Below are 16,131 nucleotides of genomic sequence, written 5' to 3' on the forward strand. Positions count from 1 at the left end.
TTCTGTTCCTAATTATCTCCTTTGCACACACACACACACATACAAAAAGGCTGATCTCCCAGCTTTTATCTTTCTCTCGATGGTTTTAGTGCCTCGTTGCAAGAGGCCCGTGCCTGCAAAGGAGAAAAAGGAAAAGGAATCGGCCCCAACTGCAGGAAGACTGCAACTGTCATGGAGGGAGGGGACTGGAGGCAGCATTTCATTTCTGTCACCGGCAGCAATGAAGGCAAAGGGAAGAGAAATGATCACTGCAACACTGTCCTCCCAGCGCTGTCAGGGCAATAGCAGCCCTGGGCTCTGCTTGGATGGATGGGTGTTGGGTGAGTAGGGCTGCCTTCGCTCTGCAGCTGCTGGGAGGACATTTCACATACACACCAACAGGATACCATGTGAACAATCTGGCCCTGGACATGTCCTGCATGACAAGGATGTGCCCTGATGGAGAGCCAGGCATCACTCTTGGTGACCTGGGAGTAGAAAGTGTGATCCCAGAGCTGTATTTTCCTTCACCTGTATTAATTTTAGACTGAGATTTTGGGCCCATGAGAACCTAATGACGTTCTGCAGGGTCAAATGCAAGGTGTTGCATCTGGGTCAGGGCAGATATGAGTATGAAGTGGGAGAAGAACTTGTTGAGAATAGCCCTGCAGAGAAGGACACAGGGGTGCTGGGGGATGAAAAGCTGAACATGAGCCAGCAGTGTGCCCAGGTGGCCAAGAAGGCCAACAGCATCCTGGCTTGTATCAGAAGTAGTGCAGCCAGCAGGAGCAGGAAGGTGACCGTATCTCTGTACTCAGCTCTGGTGAGGCTGCACCTTGAGTTCTGTGCTCAGTTCTGGGCCCCTGACTAAAGAAAGACATGGAGACCCTGGAGTGTGTCCAGAGAAGGGCAGCAGAGCTGTGAGGGGTCTGGAACACGAGTCTGATGGGGAGCGGCTGGAGGAACTGGGGATGTTCAGTCTGGAGAAGAGGAGCTCAGGGGAAACCTCATCACTCTATAGTGACTTGAAAGGAGGTGCTCTTTAACATCTTTATCAATGACATCAATGATGGAATCGAGTGCACCCTCAGCAAGTTTGCTGATGACACCAAGCTGAGTGATGCAGTTGACACGGTGGAAGGAAGGGATGCCATTCAGAGGGACCTCAACAAGCTTGAAAAGTTGGCCCGGGTGAACCTGATGAAGTTCAACACAGCAAAGTGCAAGGTTTTGCATTTGGGCTGGAGGAATCCCCGGTATCTATACAGACTGGAAGGAGCAGTCCTTGAGAGCAGCCGTGTGGAGAAGGACCTGGGGGTCTTAGGATCATAGAATCATAGAATCACCAAGGTTGGAAAAGACCTAAAAGATCACCCAGTCCAACCGTTCACCTGTTCCCAATAGCTCCCACTAAACCATGTCCCTCAACACAACATCCAGCCTTTCCTTGAACACCCCCAGGCTCGGTGACTCCACCACCTCCCTGGGCAGTCCATTCCAGTGCCTGACCACCCTTTCTGAAAAGTAATACTTCCTAATGTCCAGCCTGAATCTCCCCTGCCGTAGCTTGAAATCTTGATGGATGGTCTTGATGGATGAAAAGCTTAACATGAGCCAGCAGTGTGCTCTTGCAGCTCAGAAAGCAAATGGTATCCTGGGTTCCATCAGAAGAGGGGTGGCCAGCAGGGACAGGGAGGTGATTGTCCCCCTGTACTCTGTTCTTGTGAGGCCCCATCTGCAGTACCGTGCCCAGGTCTGGAGCCCTCAGTACAAGAAAGACAGGGAGCTGTTGGAGAGGGTCCAGAGGAGAGCCACCAAGATGATGAGGGGACTGGAGCACCTCCCCTATGAATACAGGCTGAGGGAGCTGGGCTTGTTCAGCCTGGAGAAAAAAAGGCTGAGGGGTGACCTCATGGCAGCCTTTCAGTACCTAAAAGGAGCCTACAAACAGGAGGGGAATCAACTCTTTGAAAGGGTTGATATGTGTAGGATGAAGGGAAATGGTTTTAAGTTGAGGGAGGGGAGATTTAAGTTGGATGTCAGGGGGAAGTTCTTTACAGAGAGTGGTGAGGTGCTGGAACAGGCTGCCCAGAGAGGCTGTGGATGCCCCATCCCTGGAGGTGTTCAAGGCCAGGTTGGATGGGGCCCTGGGCAGCCTGGTCTAGTATGAAATGGGGAGGTTGGTGTCCCTGCATGTGGCAGGGGGTTGGAGATTCATGATCCTTGAGGTCCCTTCCAACCGTGGCCATTCTGTGACTCTATGATTCTGTGAGGTCGTGATGAGGTGGAAGTAGGCCTCTGCTACAAGGTAACAGTGATAGGATGAGAAGGAATAGCTTCAAATTGCACGAGGGGAGGTTCAGGTTGGATATGAGGAAAGATTTATTCTCCATAAGAGCGGTGCTGCAGCGGCACAGGCTGCCCAGGAAGGTGGTGCAGTCACCATCCCCGGAGATGTTCCAGAGCCGTGTGGATGTGGCACTGAGGACATGGTCAGTGGGCATGGTGGGGGTGGGCTGGCGGTTGGGCTGGATCATTTATGCCTTTCCGACCCAAATGTGTCTGCGATCCTACTCAAAACTAAAGGCGGAACCACATCCCCAAACACGCTCCGCATTGAAGCCACTCCCCGCCCCCACCCCCAGGCGGTGGCTCAGCACAGGCACGCCGCAGACACCCCACGCCGCGCGGCCCAAGCCCCCTCCGCCAATAGGGTGAGCCGGGCGGCGCGCTGGCAGCCAATGGGCGGCGGGGAGGCGGGGCTTCCGGTGGCGGTTGCTAAGACAGCCGGGGCTCTTCCTTAGCAACCGGTGCGGGCCGCGGCGGCGGCGTAGGTGAGGCCGCGCTCCGCTCCCGGCCCTCTTTTCCTCCCTCCCGGCGCAGCTCTTCGGGCTCTGGGGCCACGCGGCCGGTGCTGTGGCGTGCTTTACCGAGCCGCCCCAGCCAGGCTGCCCTCAGACCAAGTGGGAGGGGAGGCACCTCGCTGTGAGCGAGAGAGCCGGGGCAGGCCGCAGGGGAAGGCTCGTAGTTGGCTGGGCTGCCGTGCCCAGGCTGTGGTTGGCTGATTTGCCTGAAGCAGCGGCCTGGTGCTTTCCTGCACGGGAATCCCCAGCTGACAGATACCTTGGGGGTGAGAATAGCGAGTGCCCCAACGAGGGCTGAGGTGTTCTGTTGAACACCGGATCCTGTTCCTCAAATACACGTGCACTTTGTGGTGTACCAGACCGGTCATGGTTGATGCCCTCTCGTTGCCTGTGGGAAGTGTTGCCCTGACTTGGCACGTCCCTCAAACTGGGCTGGTGCTTCTGGGAAATGCTGCCATCCTGAAGTCTCACTTATGGGAAATGATACGTTTTTAAAATTTGTTTGCATTAATGTGTTGTGTGACAGCTCTCTGATTGCATGGGGTGTGAAGAAGTTACTGTGATACAGTGAGTAAGTGGAGGTAGGGACAGCATTCTTGTAATAGTTTTTGCCTTCCATTTTAATGCAAAGCTTTATTCTTGTCTCTTATTTGTTGTTTGTTTGTTTCTGTTTAAGCGGTGTCCTCTGGGCTGGGAAGCTTCCCCTTCTGCTGATCCTTAGAGGCACACTCCCTGAGCCATCTGCACTGCAGGGCCTTGCTGATCTCCATCTCAGACCCCTGCCCCTTCACGGGGTCACTGGGGAAAGACCATGGCTGACACTGGGGAGGGGAAGAAGGAGGAAGCTGATTATAAAAGACTGCACAGCTTTCCACTGATTAGGGTAAGAAGGAAAATGAGTTATGTCTTTAGCAGTGTTACAGATATGCAGTGCTACCTTTGTTCTTCCCTACCTTCCAGAATAAGATTTCTTCCACTGACAGCTGCTGTGAGAGCTGTGCTGTACCTTAGCTGTTCCTTGATTCAGGATTGATTCAGTCACCACCATTTCTTCTGCCTGTCTGTCAGGCAAGGAAATCAGTCAGCCAGGGGAGCGTGGCACAAAGCAATCATCTCATGTTCCACACATGCCGCCTTTGGAGCCCTCTGCTCATGTTGCTAGACACAACTTGTTTTTATTCTGTTTAGAGGAGCAGGAATAAATGATCTTAGCCAGCTAGATAGCAGAAAAGACTGTAATTTAGACTTCTGTTATGCTTATAGCCATAATTAAGGATGGTTGAAGCAGTGCTTTCTCTTCATTTTAGCACTGAAAAACTGTTTATCTCCTCCTTTAAGCTATGCTTACTTTTATGCTAGCCTTAAATTTGGAAGAGAACAATTTTGCATGGACTGGGACAAAGGAAAGAATGGACAGTCAGTATAGTAATAAGCCATTTTCATATTAATCATTCTAATGCTTGATGATGTTCTGCTTTAAGCTAACATTGAACGTCACGTGGAGTAGCTGCCTTGTGTCCGTGCCAGCAGTCTGGGCTCTGTGACAGCGTGGGCAGCATAAGGGCTGTTTTCTGTTGTCTTCTGTCTAGCTTTTATTTTTCTGCTCAGTTCCTCTTTCTTGTTTGCTCTTTGCAGCACACAGACATGCCGGAGGAGATGCGTGTAGAGGCCATGGAGCTGTGTGTCACAGCGTGTGAGAAATATGCCACGAACAATGAGGTATGAGCTGAATCCATCAGGCCAACCTTTCGTTACTGCAGCTCAAGGAATCTGCAGGAGCAGGGCTGGAGCTGTAGGGCACAGCAGAATCACATACTGACAGATTACTCAGTTTCTGTTCTGGGCAAGGGCAGAAAGAGACAGCTTGGCTAGATCTCAGATTTAGTTGCTTTTGTGAGTGAGATCTGTACTAGCTGTTTGCTTTCATGCAGGAAGCAAAGATGAGTCACAGAGCGATGCCGCCTCACAAACCTTATCTCCTTCCTTCTCTGTGAGCTTCCTCTCTGTTCATAAAATGTCCTGTCTGTCCTGAGGGCCTGTGTCAAAACTGTGTGAGAGTGGCCTGTCCCAAAATGTGGGTCCATCTGTCAGCGTTGAGCAAGATCATCCCCATCAGGGCAGGGAGGAGACTCTTATTTTGGAAATGAGCAAATTAAGCTCTTCGAACCTTTAGGTACAGTCTGTTCAGTCTTCCCTGTCAGCTTTCAGCCTCTTGAATGAAATTACTGAGAACACGTAGATAGGGTGTGATGGAGGAGTTACAGTCTTTTGAAATATTACCCTCATCTTTGAGGTAGAAAGATGAATGAGAACATGCTTGCTCAATGGGCAGGGCACAGATTGCTTGTGCTAGAGGAGCTCTGTGCTGGAGTGAGGCAAAGCTACAGAGCAGGAGATTCCTTCTGTCCCCTCATGCCTGAGACAACAAGTGTCACTGCAAAATCTTCTCCTTTTCTAGACCTAACAGGGTGTGATCTTAGAGAAGCAAGCCTTCTAAAAGTCAGCCTAGTTTCACTGTTTTGGTAATTAGCTGGAAAAATATATATATAAATGGACTCATGTAAAAATAGCTGCAGCTTAGTGACCTGAATCTCCTACCATGCTCAGCGTGCCCAGCGTAACTCCACCACCATCAAAAACAGCTCTTGCTTCTCTCTCAGACTGTGTGAATGAGAAGAATGCCTGCTAGATGTAGTTGTTTAATTTCTCCTAGCTGCTGTGTTGGAGGATGCTGCAAACAGTAAGCTGCTTTAGCCTTTGGCACAGCCCTGAGGAGCTTCCAGTTTGCTCAGTGCAGCTGCATAGCTGTTGCCCTGGCTTGAGTACTTTATTAGAGAAGAATAGCAGGGGGATGTTTGCACGGAAACTTGCTGCTTGCTCTGTCTCACCCTACACTTTCCTTCGTTCTCCAGAGTGCTGCCAAGATGATCAAAGAGATGATGGACAAGAAATTTGGATCTTCCTGGCACGTGGTGATTGGGGAAGGGTTTGGCTTTGAGATCACTCACGAGGTGAAGAATCTGCTGTACATGTTCTTTGGTGGCAGCCTGGCTGTGTGTGTCTGGAAGTGCTCCTGACATCTGGCTGGCTCGCAGACTCGCTGCATACAGGAGATTTCTTCCTTCACAGATTTTGTACAATGTGGAGGTGGGGCTTTATTTTTAATAGTTAAAACATCGAGATTTCTTTCCATACTGACATAACAGTTCTATGGGATGCGTATATTTTGGGGAGGGGGTGTGTGTATAACTTGCTAAGCCTGTCCTCGCTCATGGGATTTCTTGATCTGTCTGTGGCTCTCTCTTTGATGTTTGAGTTTAAACAAGAAGGAGGTGTTTAAATAGGTAATCTCATGACACACCATGCAGCAGCACTATGAAGGCGAAGAGGAGGAGAAAAGGTGCTATCTAGTCCTAAGTTTTCTCCTCCCACTTGTTCTACATTGTGTCCTCTCTTCTCTGCCTCCCTGGCTATGTGTGGTATGGTTCTGACCAGTGCCTCTTTCCTCCCTATTAACAGCCCCACCTTCCTGTCTTCTAAATGACCACGCAGAGCTGGCTGCGTCAAGGGTGTCCCTTTGGGTTGTCCGTGGAGGTGTTAGCTGTGGGGAATTAGGCTTGTTTTACCCTTTTCTGCTTGATTTGGGAGGACAGCTGAGCTGCCTGGATGTAGGAGGCTGCTATGCAAGCTACCCCCTCCTTTCTCACCCACTGCATGCTGAGATGGCACTGAAACACAGGCGGCTGTCGATGCCTGGGGAGTGGGTGAGAACTCTTCGTACTGCTTGAATGCCTCCCTGTCAGTTCCTGGGGGTGTTGCAAGTGCTGTGTACTTTCAGCATCTTGTTTGGAGGCTGGTAGGGGAAGGAGGTGCCATGTGAGATATCACTTGGTCATCAGAAACCTAACGTCCTTTTGGACTTGCTTTTTTAGCCTGTTTCTTCTTTTAAAGCTGTCAGTGTTGGAGGATGGAGTGAACGTAATTGTATGTTACGTATATGGCTTATTTATATAAATCTGGGGAACTGTGTTTTTTACAATAAAAAAAAAATAGTAAATTGTCCTTTTCTGTGTTTGTTCTAAAATAAAAACCCAATGGTGGTGGATGAAAAAGAGAAGTAGTTCAGGAAACATGGAAGTAAGCAAGGAATGATGTGGCTCAGGCAACAGCTGATGGTGGATACGCACCCTGCTTCCTTCCTGGGTGACTCCAAGGGAGCAGAGAAGCACTCTCATCCTTCCCATTCAATTCCTTTTGCTGCTGCAAGCCTGCTGAGGAAGGTTGCCACGTCCATGGTGTTGCTGACCCAGGTCCTCTGTGTGAGTAGCATCAAGGGGGCGTACCTGCATCCTCTGCCCAGCCAGCGTGCATCTGCTCTGACCTTTGGGGTCTGGCATTTGTGACTTCTATGATTTTTCAGACTTTGCTCTGAGGAAAGCCACCAACAGTGCCACTGGCAGCTCATGTTTTATGAGGCCGTACTCAAGTACATAGTTCAATTCCAAAGGACTTTTCTGCACTAGGGCCTGCAGTGGATCAAATGTGAAGGGTTTTCCATTTCCCTTAGTTCCTTCTGCGGATCTCAGTGTTATGATAGAGATGTCTTTCTGCCGTTTCAGCATGTCAGGAATTGGAGTAATATAAGTCCACTAGAAATGATTTTGATTTTGCATCATCTGTGCTTGCTGGGCCCCACATCCTGCCACGTAATTCTTTACTGGTCAAGTGAAAGGGACTTGTAAGGTAGTGGGGAGGACACAAAACTGGTACCATGTCTGCCAGGTGCCGGGATCGCTGTGCAGTCTGGAAGGCTCCAAACCCATGAGCTTCCTGTTGGTGTGATTACTCTGTCTCGCTTCAGCTGGCTGACTTTTAAATGAAAATAGCACTGTTGACTGGCACTTGCTGCAGCTGGCAGGTGGAAAAGCTGGTTTTCTGTTCCAAGACTTTCCACCTCCTTTATGTTTTATGTCTGGATGCACATCCAGAAGAAAAGGTAAAATCACCATCTTTGGAATGCCCTGTGCTCGCTGGAGCATAGTGATACCTTCGAGCCATGCCACGGTCTCCTTAATTGTCCTTCTTTCACACTAATGAATAATTAACTGCTGTGTGCATGTCCACAGACAGGCTGGTCATGGGCATCTCTGTGGGGTCATGCTGACCTGCAGATATTCGTAGGGAGAGGGAGCTGCTTACCTCAGCATGCAATCTCTTGGCCTTGCTACCAGCCTGTTATCACTTTGGCCACCAGCTGACCGAAGCTAATGTCTCTGTGACCTGCATTTGCAATAGGCAAACGCTGACCAGTCCCCAGCATCCTCAGAGCACGAGCTCACAAACAAATCGAGGTGAGCTAGGTGTGAATTTGCAGCAAGTCAGCTCCTACACTGCGACTCCCGCAAGGTAAGCAAGTGCAAGGTGGCTCACAGGAGAGTGCCAGGCTATTTTTGTTTCCAAGGGCAACAGCTCTCCCACAGGAACTTACCACAAAAAGCCACCCCATTTTTGAATGCCTGTTATATGTGAAAGCATAAACCTCAACTTTCCAAAATTCAGCTGTTTGCGTCAAGGCCCCCAAGCAAGTATTTGGTAGGCTCAGCTTTCCTGCTTGTTGCAAGTTGAGTCATGTCGCACTGACTCCTGTGTGCTACAAGAAACTCCCACCCTCTTTTTGCTGTGGAACTAGAGCACAGTTTGGGGCTTTTGCTATGGAACTCGAGCACTTTGAGGCATGCCTGTAATTCACATGTAGTAAGGTTCATGGATTGGAGATGGTCTCTTCTTGTTTCATGTTATCCTGCAAGTAACCACTCTGCCTCTGATGCTTTGGAGCCTAAAAATGCTTTTGACTCTGAAACTGCCATCTCTTGCTGGAGGTTTTTTACCTTAAAAGTTTTTTAGCAGAAATCTGGGGAGGTTGGCACTGAACTATTCTATTCTAACTATTGTTTTTCCTCTCCCCGTTGTGTCTTGCCACCTGGGTGTCGCTGCTATTGCCATCAAAGCACCAAAGTGAGTCAGAGGTGGAAAAGGAGTTGAAAAGCTCAGGGTGATACATCGGTGCCAGTCAGAATGACCCTTTCTATCCGTCCATCCCAGCAAGCCAGTGTGCAGCGGTAGCAGCTCAGAGGGCTGTGCTCATGACTTCATCCCTCCCTGCCGAGGGCAGATGAGGAGCATCGTTATCGGCTGTCGGCCTGCGTGGCGGGGAGTCCGCGCTCTGTGCCAGCAATGGAAATGTCCTTGGGCGTAGGGCTCCTCCTGCATCCCAAAGGTGACTGGGCCCTGCTGAGAAGGGATGAAGAAGCTGGAAAAATGGAGGAAAGAGGTGCAAATTCAATCGCTTCTCTGTGATGATGTCATGGCAACGAGGTGCACTGATGTGCTGTCAGGCAATCAGGGCAGGCTTTGAAGCTCCCCAGCTCTTCCCCGTTGCTGTAGGCTCACGTCTGGCTTTCTGAAAAATCTTTTGGTTAATATTTAATGCCAGCGTTGAAGTGCAAAGGGTGGCGAGCACCCCAACTATTCCCCTTTCCTCTACGTTCCAATTTGATGCTAAATTAGAGTTGGGGAGCGGGGAGGATTATGATTTACCATAGCATGGGAACAGGTCTCCTGATGAGAAGGATGGCTTCAACCCATAGTGAGGAAAAAAGGCTGCAGGCTCTGTGCTGGTGTCCCTGTGTGTGCAGCAGCCCTGATAACTCAGCAGGAGGGAGCTACCTACATCACAGACCTGTCCCAGTCTGGCTCTGGGATGTGGGAAGGATGCCTTTGTCACCCTCCCTAGCCAAGTTTGGAGCTGATGCTGGGCCACTGGAAGGAGCAGGGGGTCTCCCTTTCCCTTTGCTCTCCCAGAGCTGGCTTTGGAATAAAGGAATCCATGGCCCCTCTCCCAGAGCTGAGCCCCGCTCCTTTGATGCAAGTAGTTAGCACATGTTTGTATTGGCTTTTTTTTTTTTTTTCCACTAAGCAATGACCTAACGATCCTGTGTTCCAACCACAGCCCCTCCTAAGCTCCTTCTTTCCAAAACGTGCATCCAGACCGGATCCAGCAAATCTCCCTTTGCAAGACGCCGTGTTCCCTTCCCCAAGGAAGCCATCTGCTCCCCTCTGCCCGGCTCCTTCTGCATGGCTTGCAGCTCGCCAGCCCTGTGGGAAGCTCTGCTCCTGTCGGCCATGCTGTTTGTGCGTGGCAGGGGGAAGGAAACACGGTGCTGGCTGGATCTGGGGCTGCTGGCAATGTCAGCTGGAGGCGGTTTCCAAGCAACTGTCGTGCTGCAGGACACGGAGAGCTAGGAACACCATATTCCTGCTGTCCGTGTGGGCTGGACAGAGCCAGCATGGGGCTGGTGTGGTGAGCAGCACAAGTGAGAGAGTAGTGTAGGGCCGTGGCACTGGAGGAGGTCTCCAGACCTGCTCCTTATCTATCTGCCTCCAGCAAGGGGACAGCATGATGTATGGGATTTCACGTGTCCTCTGGATTTTTGGGGATATTAAAAAGGGTAAAATTGCTCCAGCTGCTGTTTTATCCTATTTATTTTACCCACTGATGGGCAGTTGCATACGAGCATCCTTGAATAGATGGAGAGGTGGTAACATTGCCCTGGCTGAGCAGTGGGAGCAAAACTGGATGGCGAGTGCGTGGATATAAGCATGGGAGCCCAGCAGATAGGATGAGCTGGGGAGTGGGGCAGAAGTATGCAAACAAGGAGGGAAAGCAAGGGGAGCTGGGCAGGAAGAAGCCCAGAGAGATGGGACAGTGCAGGGCATCTGTTTGATTGCCAGTGTGCAGGTTATCTGTGACCATCTCTGTCCCCGACCCACCTGCAGCTATTGATTTGGAACTTGCCCTGTTCATGCTAACCTTGGCACTGCTAGCTCGTCCCTTATAAATCCTGCTGCAGCTCCTACCCCTCTCTCTGTCCTGCCACCAGGGTCTTCCCACAGCTCTGCTTTTTGCTGCAATGTTTTAGATGCAGGACGACTCTCCCTGATTTCTGCCTGGAGGAGAGACGGGGCAGTGGAAGCACTGACTCTCTTTGCCCCGTGTGGGTGCCTGCCCCTTGGCAAGGAAGGATGCGGCGCCAGCTGCAGACACTTGTCCAAAGGAAGTTTAAAGTCCTCCTCCTCCTGCTGCTGCTCCTGGCCTTTCTGCTGCATGTCACGATGGACTTGGCTCTCCCTGAGAGTCGCAGGCTCTGCAGCTGCGATGCAAAAGCCTTGGGTACCCCCACAGGCAGCCCTTTGCTGGCCAGCCTTGAAAAGCTGAGCCTGCGCATCCTTCAGGACTTCAGTGGCAGCAACGGTTCCTTGGAGAAAAGCTCCCAGCCTCAGGGAGCAGGGCCACTGGGAAAAGATGGGGACGTGGGGATCCAGCACCAGCATGCAGATGTCAGTCCAGCATGGGCCAAGGGATCCAAGCTGGCTGCACTCTTTGAGCATCCCCTTTATAACATCCCGTTGCCGGAGGTGAAAGACAAAGACAAGCTGTTTGTCGTCAATCCCATGGAAAAGTTCAGCCTACGGAGCAGTGGGAGCGATGAATGGTGAGGAGTGGGCTGGTCTGGGGGGATGAGTGGAGCTTCTTGAGGGGACACATGGCAGGGAGCAAACAAATTATTTCCTTGCTTGGCTCAGCATCCCACCTGGATAGCCCCAGTGCCTCAGATCTTATCTCAGCCCCGTTTCCAGGCTGCTGCCCCGGGGAGCTGTAGGGAGCCTCCTGCCCATGTGGCGCATGGTGAAGTCCAAGGGGAGGCCTGAATTATTCATACTGTTACATATAGTATCTTCTAGGTCATCTCCTCCTCTCCTTACCCAGCACTGGGCTCTCGCTGTAAATTTCTGGGAACTTCCCAATGCAGACTTCTGACCAGTTTGATCCCCCTCTCTCACCCACCTCATGTTGAAAATGCAAAACCCCAAATGTCAGCTGGCTCTTGACACGAGACCACGGCAGTCCTGTGTTTCTCAGGGCACTTTCTGACCTCTTTAGGCTCTGCTGGGTGGTGAGCTCACCACTGCTGGGTGCCTATTTTTGTCCCTGCACTACTAACCTCTAATTAGAAAGGAAGATATTAATGGAGATACCTTGGGTAATACGCAGCAGATTCCTTATGGAAAGCACACCTTCCAGAGGTGCAAATACTAAGATGGTGGGACCAGATAACCTAAATTCATGCCACAGAGAAACCAGGGGGAGCCATGGGTCTGGCCAGGGGGAGTAAGTTACAAGTGGGAGCTGAGGATGCTGCTGGGAAGCATTCTTTTATGGATGTTTTGTGTTCCCCTTTAACTGTGCATAGCTGATTGCACACCTGGGAGCTGATCCCCTGGGGTGAGATCAGCTGGAAATTGAGGATCAGCTGGGAGACCATGGGGACTTTCTGTGGGGGACACAAAGGTGGCCATCCGCTGCCAAGGGGACCTGCCTTAGGGGCTTCTGTCACCAATCACCACCCAGGCCTTGTGCCGGCTCTTCCCAGAAAGGGCCTGGGAACAAGACCCCATCCCAACTAAATGTTGTTGTTGTTGGGGTGGTGGTGGCTTTTGGGCTGCAGGGTCAGCAGCAGTAAAGCCGAGATGGTCCTCCCGACAGGGAAGACAGCCTACGACACCTACCCTGCCTGGCTCAAGTTCCACGTCGGCATCAACCGCTACGAGCTGTACCCGCGCAGGGACCCCCTGATGCCCACCCTCCTGCAGGACCTGGCCACCATGAAGATTGTCAGCTCGGGTATTCGCCCCTACCCACGCCCCTGTCCCATTGGCCTCCCCACCAGGCCCAGTCACCCTCGTGTGCCCCCTTCCAGTGCAGAAGTCTGGCGGTACCCAGCTGAAGCTCATCATGACCTTCCCGAACTACGGGCAGGCCCTCTTCAAACCCATGAAGTGAGTAGAGCTTGACTTCAGCCCCAGTGCTGGAGGCCCCTTCCCCTACTGTTGGCAGCAGGCTTGGTGCAGCTTGTGATGGGGTAGTGACCTCCAGTGGTGGGAAGGAGAAGACGATCCATGAGGACCACTTCCCAGCCCTGGTCCCAAAGGGATTTGGGGCTGCGCCGTGCAGCGGGATACACCTGTGCCTGGTCATGTCTTGGTAGCACCACAGACACAGCACAAGGGGTGGTTTGCGAACAAGCAGGAGGTGATCCATTCTTTGGCCACCATCCCTGCCCTCCCCAAATCTTCTCAGGCAGAGCAGGGAACAAGAGACCCCCGCTGACTTCTTCTACTTCTCAGACTTTGAGCGGCACAATGCAGAGATTGCAGCCTTTCACCTGGACAGGTGAGTTCTCGTGTGGCCCGCACCCAAAAAAGGGCCTCAGCCCTTGGGGGCTGAGGTAGAAAACCTCAGCCTTGGGTGCTTGGTGGAAAACACAGCCAAAAATCTTCCCTTTGGGGCCTGTAGCCTCCCAGCAAACCTGACATCCAGCCCTGGCCAAGAAACAGCTCCTTCAGCCACCTCTTCCTCCTCTATTGCAAGGACGCCTGCATCTCATGGCGCTTGTACTGACTGGGTGTAAAAAAATGGCTCCACTGGCAAGAAATTGTGCTGAGTTTTGTGTTTTAGGATCCTGGATTTCCGACGAATCCCACCAGTTTCTGGTCGCTTGGTGAATATAACAAAGGAGATCCGGGACATCACGACTGACAAGAAACTGGCCAAGACATTCTACATCTCCCCAGGTGAGCTCTTGCTAACCTTTGGCTCTCACACAAGGGCAGGCACCCATGTGGGGATGGCTCCAGCTGCCACCGCGTCCCCATCTATGGAGGTGGTTCTCAAGAAGAGTCACCATGCTATTGCTTTATGCATGTGGCATGGTGAGAAGCTTCATCTGGTTCTTGTTCAGTCATCAGCCTGTGCTTGTCCCCCATGCCAGCGGGCAACGTCTGCTTCTACGGGGAGTGCTCCTACTACTGCTCCACCGAGCACGCTCTGTGCGGCAAGCCGGACCAGCTGGAGGGCTCCATGGCAGTCCTGCTGCCCGACAAAGCTCTGGCCAAGCGTCGCTCCTGGCGCAGCCCCTGGCGCCGCTCCTACCACAAGAGCAAGAAGGCTGAGTGAGCTGGGACTTGGGGGGACACAAAGGGACTCGAGGAGCACGGGAGGGCTGGCCCTGTGGTCGCTCTCATGTACCCATTGTCCATCCTTTGCATGAAGGTGGGAGCTGGACCCCAACTACTGCAGCCAGGTGCGCCGGACGCCGCCTTATGACAGTGGTCATCGCCTCCTTGACCTCATCGACATGGCAGTACTTGATTTCCTCATGGGTGAGAGCATCCCTCCAGTTTCTTCTCACTTTCCAGTAGCTGATGGGAAAGGCAGTGGTCAGGCTTTGCACCGTGAAGGCACTCTGCCTGCTTGTCCCCACGGCCTGGTCCCCACCTGATGGCATGTTTGGGGCTGAAGAACCGGTGGCATGTTGCATACACTGAGTCACAGAACTGAGTTGGAAAGGACCCTTAACTGTCATCTAGTCCAACTCTCCTGCAATGAATGACATGAGTGAGGCTGCTTTGCCCTGTACCACCACAGTGTCGGGGTGCTTGTCTCCTGCCAAAACTCAGCACAGGATGACATTGTGCAGGAGTTGGCATGGGGCCATGCGGGTACCCATCCCAGCACCCCACTGCTGCCACCCTCTGCTCACCCTTTCAGGCAACATGGACCGGCACCACTATGAGACCTTTGAGAAATTTGGGAACGACACCTTCTTGCTTCACCTGGACAACGGCCGCGGGTAGGAGAGAGGGGAGCACCCAACCACCTTAAATGGATAGAGCTGGTGCTGAGGGATGCCAAGAGTCAAAATGAGAGCCAATGCAGGGTGATGCTACGCACACCCCGATGCCAACCCTTGGGTTTCTCCCTCAGCTTCGGCACGCACTCTCGTGACGAGATGTCCATCCTGGCCCCGCTCCAGCAGTGCTGCAGGTAAGCTGCTCCCACCACCATGTTCCCACTGGGGAAAAACCCACCCTGATGTCAGGCTCTCTCCTCCGCATCGGCAGCATCAAGAAATCCACCTACCTGCGGCTGCGGCTGCTGGCCACCGAGCCCTACCGCCTGAGTGAGCTGATGCGGGAAGCACTGGCTGCCGACCGCCTGGCGCCCGTCCTGGCCGAGCCCCACCTGCAGGCATTGGACCGGCGCCTGGGCAAGGTGCTGGTGGCTGTGGGACGCTGCCTGGCCACAGCAGCACAGCCCCACCAGGTGCTGGTGGATGACATAGGGTCGTGGCTGTGACGTCACGGAGACGGTGACATGGTGTGATGGCAATCATCACCCTGGGAAGAGCTTGGAGTGCGTGGTATTGGATGATGCAAGGGGAGAAGGGCGGGTGCGCGCGTTATTTAAATAAATAGGTCGGCCTCGTGGAGAAAACATGATTTGGGATCCCGGCCAATGGGGCTGTTTTTCCAGTCCCAGATTCACGTGGCACAGCCATCCCTCCAAATCCTTTTATAATGAGAGAAAAAATTTTCATAGAATCACAGAATGATTGGTTATGGAAGGGACCTCAAAGCCCACCCAGTCCCACCCCGTGCTGTGGGCAGAGCTGCCACCCACCAGCTCAGGCTGCCCAGGACCCCATTCAACCTGGCCTAGAACCTCCAGGGATGGGGCACCCACAGCTCTCTGGGCAGCCTGTGCCAGTGCCTCACTGCCCTCTGAGTAATGTATTTCCACCCAAGACCTAGCCTAAATCTCCTGTCTTTTAGTTTAAAGCCATTCCCCCTCATCCTGTGCAAAAAGCTGGTCCCTTTTCTTGCAGTCAGTCCCTCTCCAGCCTTTCCCCAGCCCACAGTTAATGGGGCCTTTGGTGAGCTTTCACGTGGTTCACCCAACCTGCAATGCTCATCCCTGCCCACGCTCTTCCCACACCCACCCAAAAATCCCAGCGGGCGCCGCGTCCCTCCAGCAGAGGTGGCTCTGGGATCCACACCGGGCCCAGCACCATATATAGTGCCCGGCTCCCGGCTTATCCACTAATCCTGGCCGGGGTTAATCTGCGGTGGGTCTGCGTCAGCCGGGACAGGTGCTGTGGGACAGGGGCTTCGTGCCCCATGCTGGGGATGAGTGGTGGGGATGGGTCTCTGGGGTGGTGGCGGGGGCACGAGGTGTCCCCAGGACACGGTGCAGAATGCAGCAAATTGGGCGAATTGGTCGCTAATGAGCTATGGGGAAGGGGGGGGGAAGGCAGCGGCTAATGGGGCCTGGGAACGGCAAGGGGAGATCGGGGCTAGAATTAATGGGCTGGAAGAGGGGGGGGGGGGG

General features: G+C 52.7%; 2 protein-coding genes across 3 annotated transcripts; both read left to right on the top strand.

Moving 5' to 3' along the window:
• The first annotated feature begins 2,770 nt into the window (after nt 1-2,770).
• DNAL4 (dynein axonemal light chain 4) lies at nt 2,771-6,905 on the top strand. 2 transcript variants are annotated; one of them, XM_042890045.1, is made up of 4 exons: nt 2,771-2,813; nt 3,520-3,726; nt 4,479-4,562; nt 5,756-6,905. In XM_042890045.1, exons 2-4 carry the CDS (start codon nt 3,655-3,657, stop codon nt 5,918-5,920), a joined length of 321 nt encoding a protein of 106 aa, XP_042745979.1. In that variant the 5' UTR covers nt 2,771-2,813; nt 3,520-3,654; the 3' UTR covers nt 5,921-6,905. The 2 variants fall into 2 exon arrangements, with proteins under 2 accessions (XP_042745979.1, XP_042745981.1); XM_042890047.1 differs by lacking the exon at nt 2,771-2,813 and adding an exon at nt 3,040-3,424.
• Nucleotides 6,906-10,925: 4,020 nt separating this feature from the next.
• On the top strand, nt 10,926-15,099 carry LOC122190353 (extracellular serine/threonine protein kinase FAM20C-like). The gene is made up of 10 exons (XM_042890284.1): nt 10,926-11,395; nt 12,410-12,585; nt 12,662-12,740; nt 13,042-13,134; nt 13,420-13,535; nt 13,733-13,913; nt 14,014-14,123; nt 14,512-14,593; nt 14,728-14,787; nt 14,865-15,099. The coding sequence occupies exons 1-10, from the start codon at nt 10,926-10,928 to the stop codon at nt 15,097-15,099; spliced, it is 1,602 nt and encodes a 533-aa protein (XP_042746218.1).
• The last annotated feature ends 1,032 nt before the right edge of the window (nt 15,100-16,131 follow it).

This window comes from Lagopus leucura, unplaced genomic scaffold (genome assembly GCF_019238085.1).
Source record: "Lagopus leucura isolate 7727_CA_CO unplaced genomic scaffold, USGS_WTPT01 Super-Scaffold_100159, whole genome shotgun sequence".
NCBI classification, from domain to species: Eukaryota; Metazoa; Chordata; class Aves; order Galliformes; family Phasianidae; genus Lagopus; species Lagopus leucura.